Consider the following 21219-nt stretch of genomic DNA (forward strand, 5'->3'; position numbering starts at 1 on the left):
CCCCACCCCAGCCCCAGATTCAAACTCTGGAGGCGGGGCCGGGATGAACATTTTTTTAGCCACACCTCCAGACGGTTCTTCAGCCCGCTGAAGTTCAAAAACTACCGTTTCAGTTGGATTCAGGGCAACGGGAGGCTGGTAAGTCGCCCAAAAATAAAGTAAATGAGAGGCAGAAGTTGTTAATACTATATCCCCGGGCAGATGCTAACCGCACGCCGACCCGACTGCAGCGCGGGAACGGAAGGAGGAAACGGGATATTTGAAAAGATTCCCCCGCCCCCAGAAACTGGGCGACCCGTGCCCTCGCAGCCACCCCCTCGAGGCTCCGTCTTTACCAACGCGAGCAGCGCAGCAGCTTCTCCAGGCGGTCGAGCGCGGCGCGACTGTGGGCCCAGGCACCGCGACCATCCGGTTCCATGGCGGGCGCGGAACGAGGCTCGTTCCCGGAGCGGATCCTCGGCTGCCGGTTCCTCGGCTGCCGATTATCCGGCATCGTCCCGCCTTCGGATGAAAGGCTCCTCGGAGAGCGGGAAGCAAGGAGGCCTTGAGAAACCACAGGGAAGCTGCAGACCAGCGACTCCAAACCGGCCGAGCTCTTCCCGCGTCTGGGACGGCGGGCCGCCAGAGGGGCGGGGTGCGCGGGGCGGGGCGGGGCACGGCGGCCGAAATGCTCCCAAAATAGGGACGCTCAGGGCACAGGGGCAGGACCGCGAGAGCCAGCCGCTGGCCGAGTGGGCTGGACCTAGGGGTGGGGCTGGAGGCTGAAACTTGCCAAAGTCCCGGCGCGTGGGACTCAGGGGCGGGGCCGCGAGAGCCCTGGAACCGAGGGGGCGGGGCCGGACAGCTGAAACTTGCCAAAGTCCCGGCGCGCGGGTCCTAGGGACGGGGCCGCGAGAACACGCCGCGGGACAGAGGGGGCGGGGCCTAGGAGCCTGGGGGCGGGACCTAGGGGCCTCGGGGCGGGACAGGACGGTCGAAACCAAAGTCCTGAAGCGCGGGGGCCCAGGGGCGGGGCTTAGGGGCCTCGGGGCAGGACAGGACCTCTGAAACCGAGGTCCCGGCGCGCGGGGCCCAGGCGCCGTGCCGCGAGAGCACGCCGCTTGACCGAAGGGGCGGGGCCTGAGGGCGGGGCCGCAGTCGCGAAGCTGAAGTTGGCAGGAGAGAGGGCGGGGCCTGAAGCCCCTCTGGGCTGCCTGGACGGATGAAGTCCAGGTGGAAAGCCGGTCGCCGTTTCCTGGGAGCTACGACTCCAGGGACCCTCATCCGAACTTAACCGTTGGAACAATCACAAACCCAGAAACTTTTAGCTGAGTGTTATTTATAAAAAGCGCTGTTTTGACTACTGTTGGACTTGGAAAAGCTTTGCCCACGATACTGAAGGTACCACTCTTTGTTCATAAGAAAGCAACCTTTTCTTTCCTCTCACCTCAGCTGTGGCGTAAATTGTAACTGAGTAAAAATAAGGAAAGTTTCTAATTCTAACTAGTTACAAATATCAGCTCAAAGGCATATCTGAAAAGATCTGGTTTACTTTTAAAATATTGGTATAAAATTTCAAAAAGGGTTTTTTTTTTTGTTAGAGAATGTGTCCACCTTCCTCCTCCGGATCTTTCACTGATCGCCGTAATTTACAGATAAGACCTACAGAGCAACCCGTCATGCCTTCCTGCCGCCCCCCGAGTTCATTTCCAAGTCCTTGCATTTTTCCCCTTAACTTGTCTAGAATGCACCCATTTTCTTTCCGTCTCTGCTCCACAACATCCTCAGTTGCCTCGTTCTCGCCTGGTTTCCTGTCGTAGCTTTCTAGCTGATATCCAAATGTCTATCCGGGTCCCAGCCAGTCCCGAGACTACGGTGTGGCCGCCTAAAACATTTCCAAACACAAAACTCATCGTGGCACTTCCCTTTCTTAAAACTCTTTAAAGTTTTTCTCTGCTCTTTGACTAGCCTCTTGTCAAAACCTCCTCTGGCCGTCATGGTCCCAACCCCACAATGCGTTCCCTTAGGTCATTAAAAGCCCCTGCACTTTGCTGCCTCATGGCTTTTGCACAAAGATGCACTTTGGAACCTGGAATCGGCCTCCTCTCCATTCCTCATCCTTCAGAATACAGCTCAAATATCACTCCTTAAAGGTTTTCCTAGTTCCTAGACTAGATTCTCGCAGGTGCATCGTATCACCTGTGTATGTAGATACACACATAGGATTATGTGCCTGTCCCCTTCTAGTTCAAAACCTCCAAAAGGCCAGAGACTGACTTCATGTGACTCATTTCCCAATACAGCTTCATGTGGCACATGCAGTGCTTGGCTCCAGGTAGGTGCTGAAGTGTTTGTTGAATCATTGAACTACCTATCCAAGCCAGACCCGGCTTTAAGTGCTTTCCTATATTAATGCCTGCCTGAAGCCTTATAGGGACCCTATGAAATGGGTCACCCCCAAATTCATATATTAAAAACTGTAACTCCAACGTGATGGTATTTGGAGGGGACCTTTGGGTGGTAATTAGATTTAGATGGGGTTATGAGGGCAGAGCCCCATGATGGGATTAATGACCTTGTAAGAAGAGAGAGTTCTCTCTCTCTCCACCACATGAGGACACAGCAAGAACGCAAAAGAAGAGGGCCCTCCCCAAAACCCAGTCATACTGGCACCCTAATCTCAGACTTCTAGACTCCAGAAATACGACAAATTTCTGTTGCTTAAGCCATCTAGATTATAGTATTTTGTTATAACAACTAAGACACTGCTCTTTAATAAGAGGAGGCAGGTGTGGCTCAGAGATCTTAATTTACTTGCCCAAGGGGCTCAGCACATGCCTGTAGTTCTAGCTACTTGGGAGGCTGAGGCAGGAGAATCACTTCAGCCCTGGAGATCAAGGCCAGCCTAGGCAACATAGCAAGACCCCCATCTTTAGAGAAAAATAAGATTTGTAAAAAGAAAAGCATACTTGCCCAGAATGGAGGCACAGATAACAACAGTGGCAGAATATTAACCCAGATCTTTTTGATTATTAATGGCCCCAGTAAATTATGTTTTTGGTCTTTTGGAGGATTTTTTGAGACAAGGTCTCACTCTGTTGTCCAGGATGGAGTACAGTGGTATGATCTCAGCTCACTGCAGCTTCGAACTCCTGGGCTCAAGTGACCCTCCCACCTCAGCCTCCCGAGTAGCTGGGACCTGTACAAGTGCACCCCACCACGCCTGGCTAATTTTTTTTTAATTATTTGTAGAGACAGGGTCTCTCTATGTTGGCCAGGCTGCTCTAGAACTCCTGGCCTCAAGCAATTCTTCTGCCTCAGCCTCCCAAAATGCTGGGATTACAGGTGTGAGCCACTGTGCCTTGTAGCTCCACTAAATTATGAAAACTCAAGGAGTTTAAATGACTTGACCAAAATCACACACTTGGTTGGTTAGAATAAGCACAACTAAATAAGGCTTTATTAAATGTTTTAACTGAAACTATGATAGCACACAAACGAACCATTTTTTTTTTTTAAACCCAGAGGCACCTAAGAAGTTAGTCCTTATTAGTCCTGTTAAGCCACTGCTTACTCTTTGTTGAGCGTGGGAGAAATCAAATTCTAGAAAACTTAAAATGGGTCAGGCACGGTGGCTCACACCTGTAATCCCAGCACTTTGGGAGGCCAAGGCAGGTGGATCCCTTGAGGTCAGGAGTTCAAGGCAGGTGGATCCCTTGAGGTCAGGTGGATCCCTTGAGGTCAGGTTAGCCTGGCTAACATGGTGAAACCCCGTCTCTACTAAAAATATAAAAATTAGCCAGGCTGAGGCAGAAAAATAGCTGGAAGCCAGGAGGTGAAGGTTGCAGTGAGGCGAGATGGTGTCACTGCACTCCAGTCTGGGCAACAGAGCGAGACTGTCTCAAAAAAAAAAAAAAAAAAAAAAAAAGGAAAAAAAGAAAAGAAAGAAAAAGAAAAGAACGAAAATCTAAAACATTAAAACCTGGAGAGATACTATGGTGTTAATGGGGTAAACTGAGGATTTCAGGAGACAGATTGTCCCACTTATAATGCCACTTTCACTAAATAATTGTGTGATTTAAACCAAGCCTTAAGCTCTCTGAGCATTAGTTTCCTTGTCTGCAAAATGGGGATAATATTTATCAGGTAGATTTGGAGGACTATTAAATAAGATTAAATGTAAAATCACATACACCATAAGTGCTCAATAAATGGTAACTGATTGAAGATGATTATATATAATCAGTACTGTTAATGCTTTATTTACTAAAGAATAACACTGAACATTTTTATCAATTATATTTTTTTATTAAGGGCACAGTTTTTTGTTTTTTTTTTTTTGGCAGGGGAGACAGAGTCTTGCTCTGTCACCCAGGCAGGAGTGCAGTGGCACAATCTCAGCTCAGTGCAACCTCTGCCTCCTGGGTTCAAGGGGTTCAAGCGATTCTTGTGCCTCACCCTCCCGAGTAGCTGGGGCTACAGGTGTGCGCCACTATACTTAGGGCACAATTTAACTGTGATCAGAGTAAATGAAAATTGCACATTTTGGTAAAATGCTTTGGGACCAAACATTTATAATTGGTGTATTCATACCATGCTATTAAATGAATTATGATGCAGCTACAATTAGTTCTTTCTACTGTTTGTTTGCTTTTTTCCTTTCTTCTGCCATTGTCCTGTTCCGTCTCCCCAGGGGTCATGACATTCGTGGCAGCTGTTTAATAGTGGCCATAATGAAACTTAGAATAAGCAGGGTTACTCTCCGATGTGCAACTTCCCATTCCATTTTCTTCCTTCCAGCCTTGCTTTTCTAAAGCTTAGCTTGCTGGTGCTTTGCCTTTAGTGGAGATGAGATGTTTGTTTTGAACCAACTCTTCCTCTTAACCCTGGATCCTGAGTTTCAAGGGCAAATTCCTTCTCCCATGGGGTACACCCAACAATGTGTAAAATCCTGGAATTCTTGTCCCAGGGAAAAAGTTCTACAGGGAACTCCAGCCATCAGCAGGGTCTCAGTAAAGCCATGGTTTAGGACATGAACAATGTCCTCCTCTTCTCACTTTAAAAAGGGCTAAATGGTATCATTTCTTTTTCAGAGTTTTCCCTGCAAGGACCTCGTGTGTACATAAAAGTTTAGACTTGTTGCTCCATTTCACTCCTAGTCTGTTCTCTTCCTAGTAAGCAGTATTCCCAAGTATCCTAGACTCAAAATCATCCATCCCTCCCCCGCTGTAACACTCTAGTCCTGGGTGGATTCTGAGGCATGCAGATAAGCTTGCTTCAGCCTTATTTACCCATTCTCCTCTCTGCAGGCCCACTTAAACCCTCATCCCCCCGACTGCTTCAGTTACCCTCTGTAGTGTTACCATGCTATGAAGGCATCTCCAGCCTTGATTTCTTTTCTGATCTTCAGGCTTATATAATGGTTTGTTGAAAACAGTCAAAATGCTGTTTTCTCTTCTTTTGTGTTATGAAGTGTTTTACAAAGAGGTAAATCTTCCTCATATTCACTTGGATAAACATATATAACAAGCAAAATGGGATATCCATAATACTCAGACTCTACTCCCAAGGAGTGTAAAGATATCTCACAAATTCTTACCTTTATATTAATTCTTCTCTGATTTTTAATTATGGTATTATGCACTGGAATAGGCCACTTCAACTTCCTGAGAGCATTCTTTTTGTCAGATACAAATTTTGTTGCAAGCACCCCTCTATGAAATGTAGTCCCCACCAAAAAAAAATGCAGTTTGAAGCATTCGATAAGGAGCAATTGAATATGATAATTGATGGAATAGAGCAGACCATCCCAGCATCTAGGACTGTGGTGTGTGCTCTGCACATTTGACTGAGCTTGCCTTTATATGATGCTATTAAGGTAAAGTCATATGCTTTGTGCTGTTTTTTTTCTGAAATTCAATGTGGCGTAATGATTAAGTATACGGTGATCTGGAGTCAAGCAGAACTGAATTATAAACCTAGCCTTGACATTTCCTACAATTTCATCCATTGTGTAACCCATCTTGGAACTTAGTTTCATCTTTTGTAAATTTAGGATTAATGTATGTCAATCTCATTCTCAAAAGGTTGTGGTGAGAAAGGAATTACAGTTTATGAAACTGTCCTAAACCAGAAGTGCAGCACAACCAATGGACATCCCTTTGCAATGGACTGTCCTAAACTTTAATATATATATTAAAGCTTAAAACACAATAAGTGCACAACATATTTTTCCATTGTTAGGACTGGTGTTGTTGAGTTGCATGAAGCCAGCTACACTTGCTTATGATTTCTCCTATGAAAGAGTACATATTCTAAGCAAGGAACCACTTATTCTGTGGCTATTGGAACAGAGATACTTGCAGTAGCAATTCCTATGCAAATATAATGCAATCACCTTGAACGGAAGCTTAAATCCTATTTACTGATTATAATCTCTTTTAGTATCATCTCAGATAAAGTATCCACCTGATTCCTAACACCATCGTTGGCATAATATTAGGACGTGACAATGAAAATGTTTATAATTTTGTTTCATTAACTTAAACTTCTTTTATTTACATCATTTTTTTTGCTCATTTAAGAACAAAAAAAAGCCTAAGCAATTAAAAACAGTAATTTTGTCTTATGTCCTAGAGACAGCGTATATGAAGCAAACAAACCACCCATGAATATCATCATGATTAATGTGTATTTCAATCAGTTCAATTGTGTGTATATGTATTGATCAAGTTATTGGCTGCAGTGTACTGTACTGAACCGTTTTAGCATGCCACAGTCTCTTTGACTAGTACATACAAACTCAGTCCCTATGTCATGTACACCTTGGCATTTAGTTTAGAATTACCCAAGTCTCTAGAAGCATCTAGATGTTTTAAGATTGTTTTTGAAAGGATGTTAACTCCATTCTTGTGGGCACCTGCCAAATTTCTGTCACAGGCTTAAAAGTAACTAGTCTAAGGACATAGTTACATTACTATGACCCCACAGTAGTTGTTTTAAAGGCTTTGGTATCTTCTGTACTTCCTGATCATTTATCAAATTCAGTCTGACACAGATATTTCACTGGTCGTTGTTTTTTGTTCAGTAGACTTCAGAGTTCAGCCCATTCCACTGCCTTTTATTGCTTGCTATTTTTAAGGAGACACCTCAGTAGAAATCCTCTTTTTCTGTACAGTGTAATTACTGAAGCACATAAAGTGGTTATAACAGGAATTTATCACTTTCAGGTGGAAATACTCCCAGCCAAATAAAAGATAGAGTAGGAATGCCAGAAGCAATTTATAACAGGCTCACTGACATTTTGTGTTGAGAAGCGCTACCACTGAATAAGCATCAAGTCATAAATCTCTGTAAATGTGATTAAAGCAAGCAAGTTATACTTTGAGGGGATACTATAATAAAAGGATGCTGTGATGCAAAGCAGGAAAATTCTGTTGACAAAAATCACCAAAAACAGCTGTCAGTAAAATTTACAAACAGCTTGTTTTAAATTCTGTTGGATTCTAGCAGCTGTTTGTTTGCACATAAAATGTTCATTTAGGAAATGAGCATTGGCCCTAGTTTGGGTTCCATTGTGTTTCAAAATTCTGTAATCAGTTTAATCAAAATTCATGCAATAATTTAAATTTCATTCAAAGCACAAGTGAGAAGTAACCAATATATTTAAATATGCCTCATATACAATTTGTGTTCAATAAATATAGGAATAAAAAAAAAGAATGACTGTATACCATTATCTGTAAAAGCAATGATCAATTACAACATGCATTTCAGCTTGATTTTTCTTTATCCATATATATTCTTTTAGAAATTATACCTTGTTCATATTGGACTCATTTTACTCTTATTGGTAATAATCCTTAAGAGCCCTTCAGCAATGTATTTAGAATTTAGAACGCTGACTTAAAATTTAATTACAATTATCAGACGTAGTCTATTAAATTTCGCTCATGCCTTTAGTTACTTTTCTCACTATCTCAAAATATAGCTTACATATTTTTTCATCTGTAAAGTAGGGATAACAGAAAATACTTTACTGCTATTATATGGATAAAATAAGCTAATACACTTAGAAAAGTGCTTGGAACATATTAAGTTCCTAATAAATGCTAGCATTTACCACTGTACAAAAAACTCTAGGTTCAAGAATAATAAATAGATCAGAATTTTTTTAGGTAATAAGAGCATGTGTGTATATATGTATGTGTGTGTATATATGTATATATAAGTGTGTGTGTATATATACATATATATGTATGTGTATATGATATGGTTTGGCTGTGTCCCCACCCAAACCTCACCTTGAATTGTAATAATACCCACGTGCCAAAGGTGGGGACAGGTGGAGATAATTGAATCATGGGCGTGGCTTCCCCCATACTGTTCTTGTGATAGTGTATAAGTCTCATGAGATCTGATGGTTTTATAAACGGGCATTCCTCCACACAAGCTTTCTTGCCTGCTGCCATGTAAGAAGTGACCTTGCTCCTCATTCACCTTCCGCCATGATTGTGAGGCCTCCCCAGCCATGTGGAACTGTGAGTCAATTAGACCTCTTTCCTTTATAATTACCCAGTCTTGGGTATGTCTTTATTAACAGCTTGAGAACAGACTAATACAGTAAATGTATATACACACACAATACACACATACCATTTTTAGGTATTAATTTGGGAAATTTGGAAGCCGAGTCAAACCAAAAAATACAATCATAAAAATAAATATAACCTTGTGTTCTCTTTATTCTTAAACCAAACACCATGATCATCTTTCCTTCCCTGATTTTACTCAAATCATTGAGAAAAATATATTGCTTTGGTTATATTTTCTAGAAAAAATTCTGTATAATCCAGATTCATCATATAATCCTAACAATCACCCAGTAGTATAGACACCATTACCCCGTTTGACAGAAGAGGAAAAGGGACTTCAAGATATTTATTGACTTTCCTAAAAACATATAGCTTACAGATAACAGAGCAAGGAAATAGTTCCAGGTTTGCCTGACTCCAAAGCCCAAGCACATAAGTAGCACATAACCTAGTTTTAATTACGTTCAACTTCAGTAAAGGATGTTATTTAAATCCCAATCAGTTGAAATACGAGTTCATACCCATTTTCAGCACAATTATACATTGTTAATTACAGAAAAAGTTTGTTATAGTCTCTCCTCTCAGAGAATTTAGTTCCTAGTTATTAAGACTATGCAAGACACAGTATAAATAATATGAGACATTATAATTAAGTGTTCAATTCTGTAATCCACATAAAGTATCACAAAAGGTCATGGGAGGGAATCCTTACAAATGCTTAATGAAGATTGGAACGATCATGGATATCTGTGGGAGAGGTGACAGTGGGAGTTAAGTCTTAGGTTTGAGTAGTAGAAGGGAGGAGGAAAATTGTTCTAGATGGGCAAAATCATAGGAATGCAGACACACAAATGATAGGGGAACATCACTACCAGTTTGACTAGAGCAAAAGTGTTGATTGAAGCATATAAAATTACTGGTTTTCTAGGTCAAAAATGGTCAGACAACAGCAATTTCATCTGGCTCAACCTAATACCTATTATATAGTAGTGATTATAGTTAGTACACAGCTAAATGTAATAAGGAACTCCTAGAATTTGGGGAAGGATCAGTGAAAAGTCACTTTCTGAAAGGGAAGCTAGCAGCTATCAATAAATAATGGCTGAGATTTTTATCTGTTCGTATATGCCACCCTAAGAGATTTGGAAATATGGTGCTTAGCTATTCAAAGAAAAGCCCCATTGCGACCAAGCAAATAGAGTAAAATTAAAGCCCTGAAATATTTTTTTAAAAGCTTGCCTTTCAGGGCAACTTGAGCGAGGGAGTAAATATTAAGTCACATTATTAATAACAACCCACATTTATATAGCTTTGCCATCCACAGTGGTGTGTGCTAGCTGGCATGTTTAGGTTCACAAGAGCCATTTATTAAATTTTCAGGAATCTTTAGGAGTTTTGCCAGCTGTTTGTTAAATGTTGCCATTATTTAAAATTATATTATGTGAACTTAGAATTAATAATTTTTTAAAACAAAGGTAATAAATATTAAAAACTCACTTCCTAAATATTTTACTGCATTTACTTATTATCTATGCTTTTGAAGTTATTTACATTTTTTTCTATCCCTATAGTAGAAATACTGTAGTATATGATGGTGTGCTCTTGCACATCTAATCAACTTCACATTCAGTGACATCACTTTGGTAGCTTGAAATCAGCCACGGTGAGAGTATTTACAACAGGAATATCTGTGTAAGGCTTAATTAGGGCTTAATATATTCTTTCGTTGATTGTTTATTCCAGACATAGATGAATAAAATGTAATAATACAGAATACATTCACTTTAGTATCTTTAAATCAGCCACGGTGAGAGTATTTACACCAAGAATATTGGTGTAAGCCTTAATTAGGGCTTAATATATTCTTTCATTGGTTGTTTATTCTAAATGTAGATGAGAAAAATGTAATAATACAGATTACTTTTAAACATGTGTCATGTCTGCCATGGCAAAAGAAATATGTTATGGACTTTGGGGACTCAGGAGGAAGGTGGGAGTGGGGTGAGAGATAAAAGACTACACATTGGGTACAGTGTATACTGTTTGGGTGACGGGTGCACCAAAATCTCAGAAATCACCACCAAAGAACGTATTCATGTAACCAAAACCACCTGTTTCCCAAAAACTATTGAAATAAAATAAAATACATTTTAAAAATGTTTAAAAAGTATGTCATGTCTATAGATGTTGTATTGTGAATAGGCACAAAAATTGGTGATATATATCTATATCTATCTATACAGGTAGATAATAGATATAGGTATTTTTGAGAGGGAGTCTCACTCTGTCGCCCAAGCTGGAATGCAGTGGTGCCATCTCAGCTCACTGCAACCTCCGCCTCCTGGGTTTAAATGATTCTCCTGCCACCACCTCCCAAGTAACTGGGATTACAGGCACCTGCCACCACACCCAGCTAATTTTTGTATTTTGCTAGAGACGGGGTTTCACCATGTTGGCCAGGCTGGTCTCGAACTCCTGACCTCAAGTGATCCGCTCACCTTGGACTCACAAAGCACTGGGATTACAGGCATGAGCCACTGCACATAGCCTAAAATTGGTGACATATTCTTTCAGTATTCAACTTGCAGGCAAGTCACATCATTGGTGAGCAAGTTTCACTTCTGTCTGACTCTAATACAAGTATCAACCAACATATATGTTGCAACTACACTCAGAATGCTCATTGTTCAACATTTACCAGCATATCAGTGCATCTACCTATTATGTCCGGTTGTGTCTACCTTGCCTACCACCGTGTGGAAATCTCAGGCTGTGTTTGACATTTAGTCGCAAACACAGTGCTGTTGGCACAACATGGGATCCAGACTTTCTCTCCTCTCAGGATCTCTCACTGAGCTCCATAGTGATGTTTACTGCCTAGACTCAGAAGCTTGGCATGCTGGCTGGGCACAGTGGCTCATGCTTGTAATCGCAGCACTTTTGGAGGCTGAGGCAGGCGGATCACCTGAGATCAGGAGTTAGACCAGCCTGAGAAACATGGTGAAACCCCATCTCTACTAAAAATACAAAATTAGCCAAGCGTGGTGGCGCATACCTATAATCCCAGCTACTCGGGAGGCTGAGGCAGGAGAATCATTTGAACCCGGGAGGTGGAGGTTGCAGTGAGCCGAGATCATGTCATTGGACTCCAGCCTGTGCAAAACATGAAACTCCTTCTCAGTAAATAAATAAATAAAAGAAGCTTGAAGCTTGGCATGCTCTGAGGTCATGAGCTCCTCGCTCCTTCAAGCCCCTCAACCCCTCCAGTCCAAAACTCTCCCTAGGTGCTGCCTTTACAAGGTACTCCATTTCTACACAGCTCTACTAAAATAGGGAGTGTGGCTTTTCCCCATTTTTGTGTCTACTCAAATAATTTAGTGCTGCCAGTGCCTTCATTATTTCTCAGAAGTGTGCACAATTGGCTCTTACGGTTTTGTGCTTTTTCCATTCATATCACAAATCCATGAGGGGCTGGTTTGGAGGAACACTTTCTACCCCACTTTTCCTTCTTTATGTGTTTCACCAACTCACACGTTGTATATTTAACTTGTGTAATTTATTATTTATATTTATTTATGCAACACCTGCTTCAAGAAGGCATAAATTGTTGTCTGTACATTGCTATATCCCCCGTACCCAGGACAGCACCAGGGATGTAATAGGTATACGAATGAATGAATGAGGACAGAGTGAAGACACATGCTGTAATCAAAATCAGCTTGGCCCTTATATGCTAAGGTATTATTTCCAGACCAAAATTTCTCTTTTCTCTTAGGAGAAGGCTTCCTCACTGCCCCTAGAGATTTCCAGATATTTGTGCCCTTTAAGTTCTCTAAAATGACTAAATTTTTCTGGCTTTTGGTAAGTATTGCTTAGGTTTGTATAGGTGGAGAGAAAGCTTCCTCTCCACCTGCTGAAGTTTCACTGCAATAGACAGATTAATAAGATAAAAAGGCATACAAATTTATTTAACATGCATAAACATAAGAAACATTTAAAATACGAGATTCAAAGAAGAGCCAGATGGTTGATACTACCCTCTTCATAATAGACAAGGAAATATGAGATGTAGTCAATTGTGAGGAGTAGTAAATGATTTTCAGGGGAAATTAATGAACCCCAAGAACAATGGCCTGGGATGAAGTTTCTCAGAGTTCTGGGGGAAGTGGCAGGATGATGAGTGGCTGAACTTCACTGGGAAAATATGCAAATAGTCTTGTAGGTAAGTCATCTCTTGGAGCTGCTGTCAGACAAGAGATTAAAAGCCTAGGCATGGTGCTGACTCCCAGTCTGTTCTCTTCTTCAATGGTTGATCTTTCCTGGTCATTTGATGAGATTTGTAGGAAGTGGGTCTTAAGACAATTGCATTTCTGTTGGAAAGAAGCTTCCTTAGTCAGATAAGGAAATCTTAGAATCTCTCCTGGTGCTTTGAGCAAGGAAAAGGGTCAGAGAGAGAGGGTGGTTGGGGAAGGTCAGAGAGAGACCTTAGTTCTGAGGCTTATTTCTGAGGCCTTTCAGTTTTCTTTAATTCAAAGCACTGAGCTTGCCAATGGGGCATATTTTAGGGTATTGTTTTCTGCACTCCAATAGATTCAATCTACTTCTTCTCTTCCCATTGTCTGAAGAAAAATAAAACCTAGGAGTGTATAAAATCAAAAGTTTAAAAAAATTCATTCTCTTAACATGTCAGACCAGATTTCTTTTGTGGGATAGTTTGGGAAAATTCTTGATTAGATGCTTGGCTAAGGCCGGATGTGATGGCTCACACCTGTAATCCCAGCACTTTGGGAGGCCGAGGTGGGCAGATCACAAGGTCAGGAGTTCAAGACCAGCCTGGCCAACATGGTGAAACCCCGTCTCTACTAAAAATACAAAAATTAGCTGGGCTTGGTGGCAGGTGCCTGCAATTCCAGCTACTCAGGAGGCTCAGGCAGGAGAATCACCTGAACTGGAAGGCGGAGGTTACAGTCAACCAAGATCACGCCACTGCACTCCAGCTTGGCCAACAAGAGCAAAACTCCATCTCAAAAAAAAAAAAAAAAAAAAAGATGCTTGGCTAAGAGGGGAATTAGCAGAACCCAAAGTAACTTTCCATGAGGCAAAGAGAAAGAAATTAAGTTTAAGCCATGGGAAGGAGGAAGAGAGGAAAGAGGGTGGTGGGGCAGAGAGAGAGAGGAATCAATATGTCATAATCATACACTGGACTTGAATCGATTAAAAGCAGCCAGGGAAAATCCCAGGATTGGGGTGGCTGAGAACTTTAAGAACAAGAGTCCTTAATTATGGAATATTTTTAGCAGAATATAGAATTGCTATGGAAACAAATCTGAAGTCTATGGATTTATGAGGGCTGGCCCCTGGAAAATGCCATGTTAGCCATGTAACTGAATATAAAGATGAAGATGTTTCTTGCCTCACCAGGCCTCTTTTGTGCAAGTGAAGTAGCTGTATACATTATATATAGATCATATATAGACCATATATGATCTATATAAGGAGGGAAGGAAGGAGGAAAGAAAAGAAAAGAAAGGAGGGAGGCAGGACCCAGCAATCCAGAACCTGGAAATAATTGGGAAAGTAATATTGCCAGCAAAGATGGTGCCTGCTGAAAGCTCAGATTTGTGAGAGCCAGGTTTGAAATCGAATTGTTTGTTTTATCTCAGTAAGACTGGGTGAAGGCTTCTATTTTTTTGTTATGTTTTTTAATATCAGAAAAACAATACATCCTGCTCCCAAGGGGAAACGTTTTGCTCCCAAACAAGGTGGGCAAGATAGATATGGTACTAGGTGTTTCAGGTTTCTATTTCCCTCAGTCTCCAAACTGTCTAGCCAGCCTGTGAAATGCATGCTTATCATTCCAGAGGCAAGACATGACAGTCCTTATGGGTAAAACATATTACCTGAATTTTTTTCTGATCATATTATCTTCTCAATAGAGTTCTGTTTTCACACTCAGTGGCTTGATGTCGAAGATTTTCACATGTTTCCAGCTTATTGCTTTAGGTGAAGGAGGATGCTGTGATAACAGTAATTATAAAAACCAAGAACAGAAAAAGGAAAAATATTCTTTGTTTTCCAACTATTTTTAATGGTTAGGAGTATTTAAAAATAAAAGGAAAAATACATTTTAAAATATATATGTTTTTAAAAGAATTTATAAGCATTTTGAGGGGGACAAAAGAGAAACAAAAGGGATGGGATAACTACTAATGAGTAGGAAAAAAAAGAAAAACTAAGGCAGCAGTGTTCTTGGAGCTGTAACGTGTTTATTCAAGCCCTGGCCCTCCCATTTACTTTTTTTTTTTTTTTAAACCATTAAAAGTTTTATCAGGTGGAGTGACCTTGGGAAGAAGAAAAAGTCTTAGCATTAAAAAGCCATTTAATGCTAAAATCTTTCCAATTAATCTTGTGCATCAAATGGTTCCTGAGAGCTTATCATATGCCAGTTGCTATATTAGGTGCTGGAATTACAGGGGCAAATAAGACTGACCTGACCCTGTCCTCATAGAGTTCACAACCTGTGCTTCCCTTTTATTAACTCTAAAATGGAAAAAATAATAATTGCCTTCTCATAGTGTTGCTGTGAGGATCAAATGAGAATGCCTATGTAAAAGCAGTCTGTAAAGCGTACATGTGAGAGGTTATTATACTTCTCTTTGTCCAAACTCAAAATAAGAGGTACTCAGCCAACCTCACATTTGTTAAAATTAAAACAAAATTATTAGCTTCAATTGTCAGTGCACAATTGCCTCCAAAGAAAAAAAATACCTTCTTTAAAAAACCTACCAAGGTTTTGTGTAATTCCCATTATGATCAATAGATAATGTGGCTTGCTTTGAAATTTCTCCTCTATATTTCATTTCCAAGTAGGAATTAAATTTCCTTTCTTGAATTATAGGGTGCCAGAATAAATGGTTGAAGCACTGGGTGAGAATCACAAAATCTAGCTCATTCTGTCCCAGTAGGTGAACTGCAGACAAAAAAAAAAAAAAAAAAAAAAACCTATAATTTAAATAAAGATATCCTAAGACTTAAGGTAACTTTTTATATCATACAACATCAGTACAAGATAGTAAAAAATCCATATCTAAGGGTAATTTCTTAAAATATTGAATTAAAATAAACATTTTATCTGCCCATTCAGAGGATAATTTTAATATTGGATCAAACAGAATCATAGCTCTATGTCCCCTTCTAGTCTCATTTATATACTATGTGTCTTTAAATCAAATTACAGCAGTAATATGTTCATAGATGAAACAATTTTGACAAGCTTAGCTCTGCTAAGTGTTTGTAATTATTCAAAAATTGTGAAGTATTGCTTGAGTATTTCTTGAATGTCAAGTTTTACTTGTTGACAAGCCACACCAGTTTTGAAGTAGTGGTGATACCAGTTTAAAAGGTATTTGATTCATTAATCTTCTAAATAAAGTAATCAACTTTTGAAAATAAAGGATACAAATATAGACCTCGCAAGACAATAAAATAGATAAATACATCATCTTCTTTTGCACAAGCTGAAATGTTTGTAGTTTTTGTCCATAAGTCAGTTTGTAGATGCATTTCTCTGTTGTACTTTACCTAAGTTTATAAGTAAGCCTAGAACAAAACCACTATACATTACAACTAAAATCAAATGTATATAAATATAATAGGGCATACATACAAATATATTATTATACTAGGATATAAGGTTAAACTGACTCATGCTTAAATTTATAAGATTAAAGAGTCACAGATTGTAGAAATATAGGAGTTTTCTGCAGTAAATAATTGCAGATCACAACATTCTGAAGTGCAAACAACTTGGTCCATGCAAGCATGAAAAATAAACAGATCACTAAATTTGGTTTATGCGGTGTTTAAACACGAGTAATGCAGTTTTTTACTTTATAAGACAAGTGTATTTTAAAATCAATTTGTAATGTGACAAAGCTAGTAAAATAGTTTTGGTAGTGATATGATATACTTTGATAGCTTACTTCCATGCAAACATGAATCAAGACTTTCATATTCTGTCAGAGCAACAAAGAACCTCGCCTTGCTAAGACAGAAATATGAATTACCAACAATACACTTTTTTTTCTTTCCCTGACTACAAAATCCCAATAAAGACCAAACAACGTACTTCCTAAAGGAAAGACTTATTAAGGTGAAAAATGCCACCATGCTTTATGGAAAAGGGAAGTACAACGATATTCCGAGTACTTGCACAGCAGCCTCCATGTTTTAAAATAACTCCACAGGTTATGTTTTTCATGTGATACTTAGTGCAAATGGTTTATTTATTAAAATACCTACAAGAGACTTCAAATAAAAATATAGTATTCATTATTTTACAAGTTTTGGCTTTTTTTAATATAATAAAAGTTGAAAATGTGAAAATCAATATTTTAGCTCACAGAAATTTAAGTACAGAAAGAATAACTTTAAAATTGTGAATTTGTTTTTAAAATGATAAACCTGGGCCGGCCGGTTGTGGTAGCTCACACCTGTAACCCCAACACTTTGGGAAGCCAAGGCAGGAGGATTGCTTGAGGCCAGTTTGAGGCTAGCCTGGTCAACATAGTAAGACCCTGTCTCTACAAAAGAAAATTTTAAAAATTAGCGGGGTATGGTGGCACGCACCTGTAGTCCCAGCCACTGGGGAGGGTAAGATGGGAAGATCACTTGAGCTCGGGAGGTCAAGACTGCAGTGAGCCATGATTGTACCATTGCACTTTAGCCTGGGCAACAGAGCAAGACACTGACTCAAAAAAAATAAAATAATAAACAATTTTTAAATTGCTTTCTGACATGACTTTAGAGAGTTTGACAGCTCCTTTTCCATAATACATTACTCATATTCTGCATAAGTGAAATGAAGAATATCATGAAATATTTTTCAATCACAGTTGAACTACATTTTACCTAATTATTTAAGTTAAATATAATTTTAAAATCTTATAAGGCATGTTTTTGTAAAGAGTAATACTTTCATATTTGGAGCTATATTACTGGTGAGATTTTCTTTAAAATAATCTATTAAGATCAACTGTAAAGCATCTGAGGAATACAGTTTGCAAATATAGCTCCTCAAGTTTCAAACAGCCTAAAATTTATGCCTAATACTCATGTCTACTATGTGTCTATACTAGAAGCAGAGATGACCAAAAGGTCAAGTACTAATTATCTATAGTTCATTAAAATGAATTGGGAAGATATGTACCAATATTTTTTATTCCTCACTTTTATGGATGGTGTTGGCTGAATCATAATTAACAAGGCTGTTCAGTCATATACCCCTTTTCAATTACTCAAGCCAGGAAGAGACTGAAAATTTATTCAGGCAATGGGGTTCTCTGATACCTAGACTTTTAAAAAAATAGTAATACATTGGATAGGGAAGAGATCAAGTTTCAAACCTAGAATGAAAGAGATTTGTTTTAATACACCGCAGAATAATAATACAATAAGAAATGCCTTCTGAGATTTTGCACATTATACATGTTAAGATTGGTTAAAAACTTGATTTTTTAAAACAAAAAAATAGGACTTTTTGTTTGTTTTGGTCAGAAAGTATTTAGAAAGGTCTCTAAAATGATAAATAAGCAATTCAAAAGCATGGTTTCTGATTTCTAGGACATTCCAGGAAAAAGTATGCAGAAAAGGAAGGGCAAGCACTTTCAGAAACACCTACTCCTATTTAGGAGATTGGATGGAGTAGCATGATCATCTAGGAGAACATCCAAGAGATGTTGATTCAAAGGAAAAAAACAGAGTGATGGCTCACAACCGTAATCTCAGCACTTTGGGAGGCCATAGTGGGAGGATCACTTGAGCCCAGGAGTCCATGACCAGCCTGGGCAACAAAGCAAGACCCCATCTCTATTAAAATAATAATAAAGTTAAAAAGAAAAAAAAACTTCATTCAAAGATAAGCCATAGAAGGAAATTATTTAGGCTTGAAAACCCTTATTTTGAAGAATACTTGGGATTTTAGGTGAAGAAGATGGTGCAGGGAGAAATAGACTGAAAATGTTTACTGGTTGTATTTTTCTTTTTAAAAGGCTTTCTCCTCCAGTGATAAGACAGCTTAGGGATTGAGAACTGAGAAAAGGCCGCAGAATTTGGAGCAAGTATAATTGTTTCTGTCCCAAAGGTGCCTGCTCTTTCATCTTTTTCCAAATATTGAGATTCTGGATGGCTCTGACTGATTCCTTTTTCTGATTTTGCACAGAAGGTCCTCATGATCTGACACTATTTAGGACTGGGAAAAGCTCACTTAAGGTGGACCATCTTAATTGCTGGGCCAAAATTTTATATTAAATACTGGAGAAAGGGAATGGGAAAAGAAGGAACAAGAGGAGAAGAAGTAAGGACAAGAAGATTTTAAAATATTTGATAGCTCTTTAGCTTGAAAAAGGAAATAAAAATTGTGAAAATAAATTACATTTAATAATATTTGGTTTATAACTGCAATTACGTATTGATTTTTAGAATGAATTAAAAATGAAATCCCATAGTTTGGGAGTGTAACATTGCAAAACAATGTTTTTTTATTTATTATTATTATTATTTTTTTTTTTAGACTGAGTCTCATTCTGTCGCCCAGGCTGGAATGCAGTGGGGTGATCTTGGCTTACTGCAACCTCCGCCTCCTGGGTTTAAGAAATTATCTGCCTCAGCCTCCCAAATAGCTGGGACTACAGGTGCCCGCCACCATGCCCAGTTAATTTTTTTGTATCTTTAGTAGAGACAAGGTTTCACCATCTTGGCCAGGCTGGTCTTGAACTCCTGACCTTGTGATCCACCCGCCTCAGCCTCCCAAAGTGCTGGGATTACAGGCATGAGCCACTGTACCCAGCCAAAACAATGTTTTTGATAGTAAGACATGACATTCTTAATCCCCATTTTCTTAAGGGCCTCTCAATCTTCTGATACTCAAATTATTATCTTTTGATGTTCCTAACTTGTCATCATGGCTCTTGCATTTCTCTTTAGTTGTTGAGTGGTTTAATTCTTATTTGCTTTTGATTCTAATAATTCTCCATTATCACTTTCAATGACTTTAAGAAAGTTTGCATCTTGTGCAATATTTGTATTTTGAACTTTGAATTTGATTTGCATTGTATTTTATGTCATACTGTCCAGGTACTGGTGCTTTAAGCAATAAGAACTATAGAGGCTAATGAGAGGCAGAGAGTATTCCATGTTATTTGATGACTAATTTTGTAAGTGGCCAGTTTTGTAGTATGTTTTATAAATCCAGGAATTTGATTATGAAAACTCACTCTGATCTCTGAATAGTCAAGAATGGCCTGTTTCCAAACATACTATAAATAACTAAATTTTTATATGAAAGAAACACAATCTTTTAGAAGTATGTTTTGATTTTACCCTTAGAGATTTTACCTTCCTTAACTTTGTTATATGTATATATAGGGAAAACATAACTATAAATTAAGACAATTTAAAATGTAATTATCTTATAATTATAGGAGAGCAGAATATGCCACCTCAAAATATACTCCTTTGGCATAAGGATTATTTTGAGCTGAAGGCATTTGAGAAGAAGCAGATATAAGAAAAGCTATCTGCCCTTCCTTAATTCACCTAAAAGCAAGACATAAATTTATAAAGACAAAAGGGTCCTCTTCCTTTCTCAACCAGGCATGATTAAAGTTGATCACTGAAGACAACTTTAGAATATGTATATGTATGAATTATATAACACACACACACACACACACACACACACACACACATATAAACTTAGTACATAAAAATTACTGAATGATTTAAAAGTTCCCAAGGGAGATTGAAAAATTGTATATTACTGTGAGAGGTGCATGAAAAAAAAAAGATTATGAAAATTCTGGACCAAAGTAACTGCCATGTCTTTCCTCCAGACAATCTCTATGGATTGCAAACAACCACTGACATTTTTTTTTTTCTTTTAGGAGTGGAAGTTTAATAGGTAGAAGAGAAGAGAAAGAGAAACAGCGTCCTCTGTAGAGGAAAGGGTCTCTGAGTGGAAAAGACCCCCTTGACATTTTACTCTACCTCTCTGAAGCTTTCAAATTCATGACCATAAAAATAGCAGGCATCAGATTATGATGGGGTTTCAGATTGGGCTTCCACTCAGAGAAGTCACCATACTCATAAATTTCTATTGAATCTTCACATCTGCTTTGCTCTAACTTAATTTGTTTGCATAAATTGGACAAATTGCAATTTGGTCTTTCTTACGTGATTCTCTTACTTTTACTTGATTCTGCATTTATTCCTACCCCCAGCCCTTTCCCCCTCCTTTCTTCCCAAAGGGAAGAACCTTAACTCCTGCAAGAAAATCAATAGAGATATAACAACTCATTGATAGTTTTGCTAAAGTCAACCTACCTTCCTCTTTACCCTAAGCACTTTGCAATCCTCTTAGCCTTGCTGTATACAGCTGTAACTGATAATGAATAAGATTTAATGAATTTGGGTATTCTCCCTTGGATTTATCATATTTCCTCAATTGTAATTATTTGTACCCTTATTATTCTATAGGCTCATAGGGTCATAGAATCCATTCTCCTTTCACTGAAGAAATTATGCATTTAAACTTGCAATTAGACTGCCCACCGCTGAGAAACTGCCTACCAGGCCCAGAGCCTCTTTT

General features: G+C 39.0%; 1 protein-coding gene and 1 long non-coding RNA gene across 6 annotated transcripts in view; one reads left to right on the plus strand and one right to left on the minus strand.

Annotated features, from left to right (window-relative positions):
* The window catches only part of BARD1 (BRCA1 associated RING domain 1), an 87289-nt gene extending 86390 nt beyond the window's left edge, over positions 1–899 (minus strand). Inside the window, exon 1 of one of the 2 annotated variants that reach the window (XM_009238068.4) lies at positions 336–899. In XM_009238068.4, the coding sequence (XP_009236343.2) occupies positions 336–493 (158 nt within the window). In that variant the 5' untranslated portion in view covers positions 494–899. The remainder of the gene's footprint in view (positions 1–335) is intronic. The other variant, XM_009238071.4, reaches the window with a different exon arrangement.
* Positions 900–950: 51 nt separating this feature from the next.
* LOC112132325 (uncharacterized) overlaps positions 951–21219 on the plus strand; it is a 229652-nt gene continuing 209383 nt past the window's right edge. For 3 of the 4 annotated variants that reach the window (XR_002914139.3, XR_008522983.2, XR_008522981.2), the window contains exon 1: positions 1025–1380. This is a non-coding gene — a long non-coding RNA (uncharacterized LOC112132325). Of the gene's footprint in view, positions 1381–21219 lie in introns of all 4 variants that reach the window. The other variant, XR_008522982.1, reaches the window with a different exon arrangement.

The sequence above is a fragment of the Pongo abelii genome, chromosome 11 (assembly GCF_028885655.2).
Source record: "Pongo abelii isolate AG06213 chromosome 11, NHGRI_mPonAbe1-v2.0_pri, whole genome shotgun sequence".
Taxonomy (NCBI): Eukaryota; Metazoa; Chordata; class Mammalia; order Primates; family Hominidae; genus Pongo; species Pongo abelii.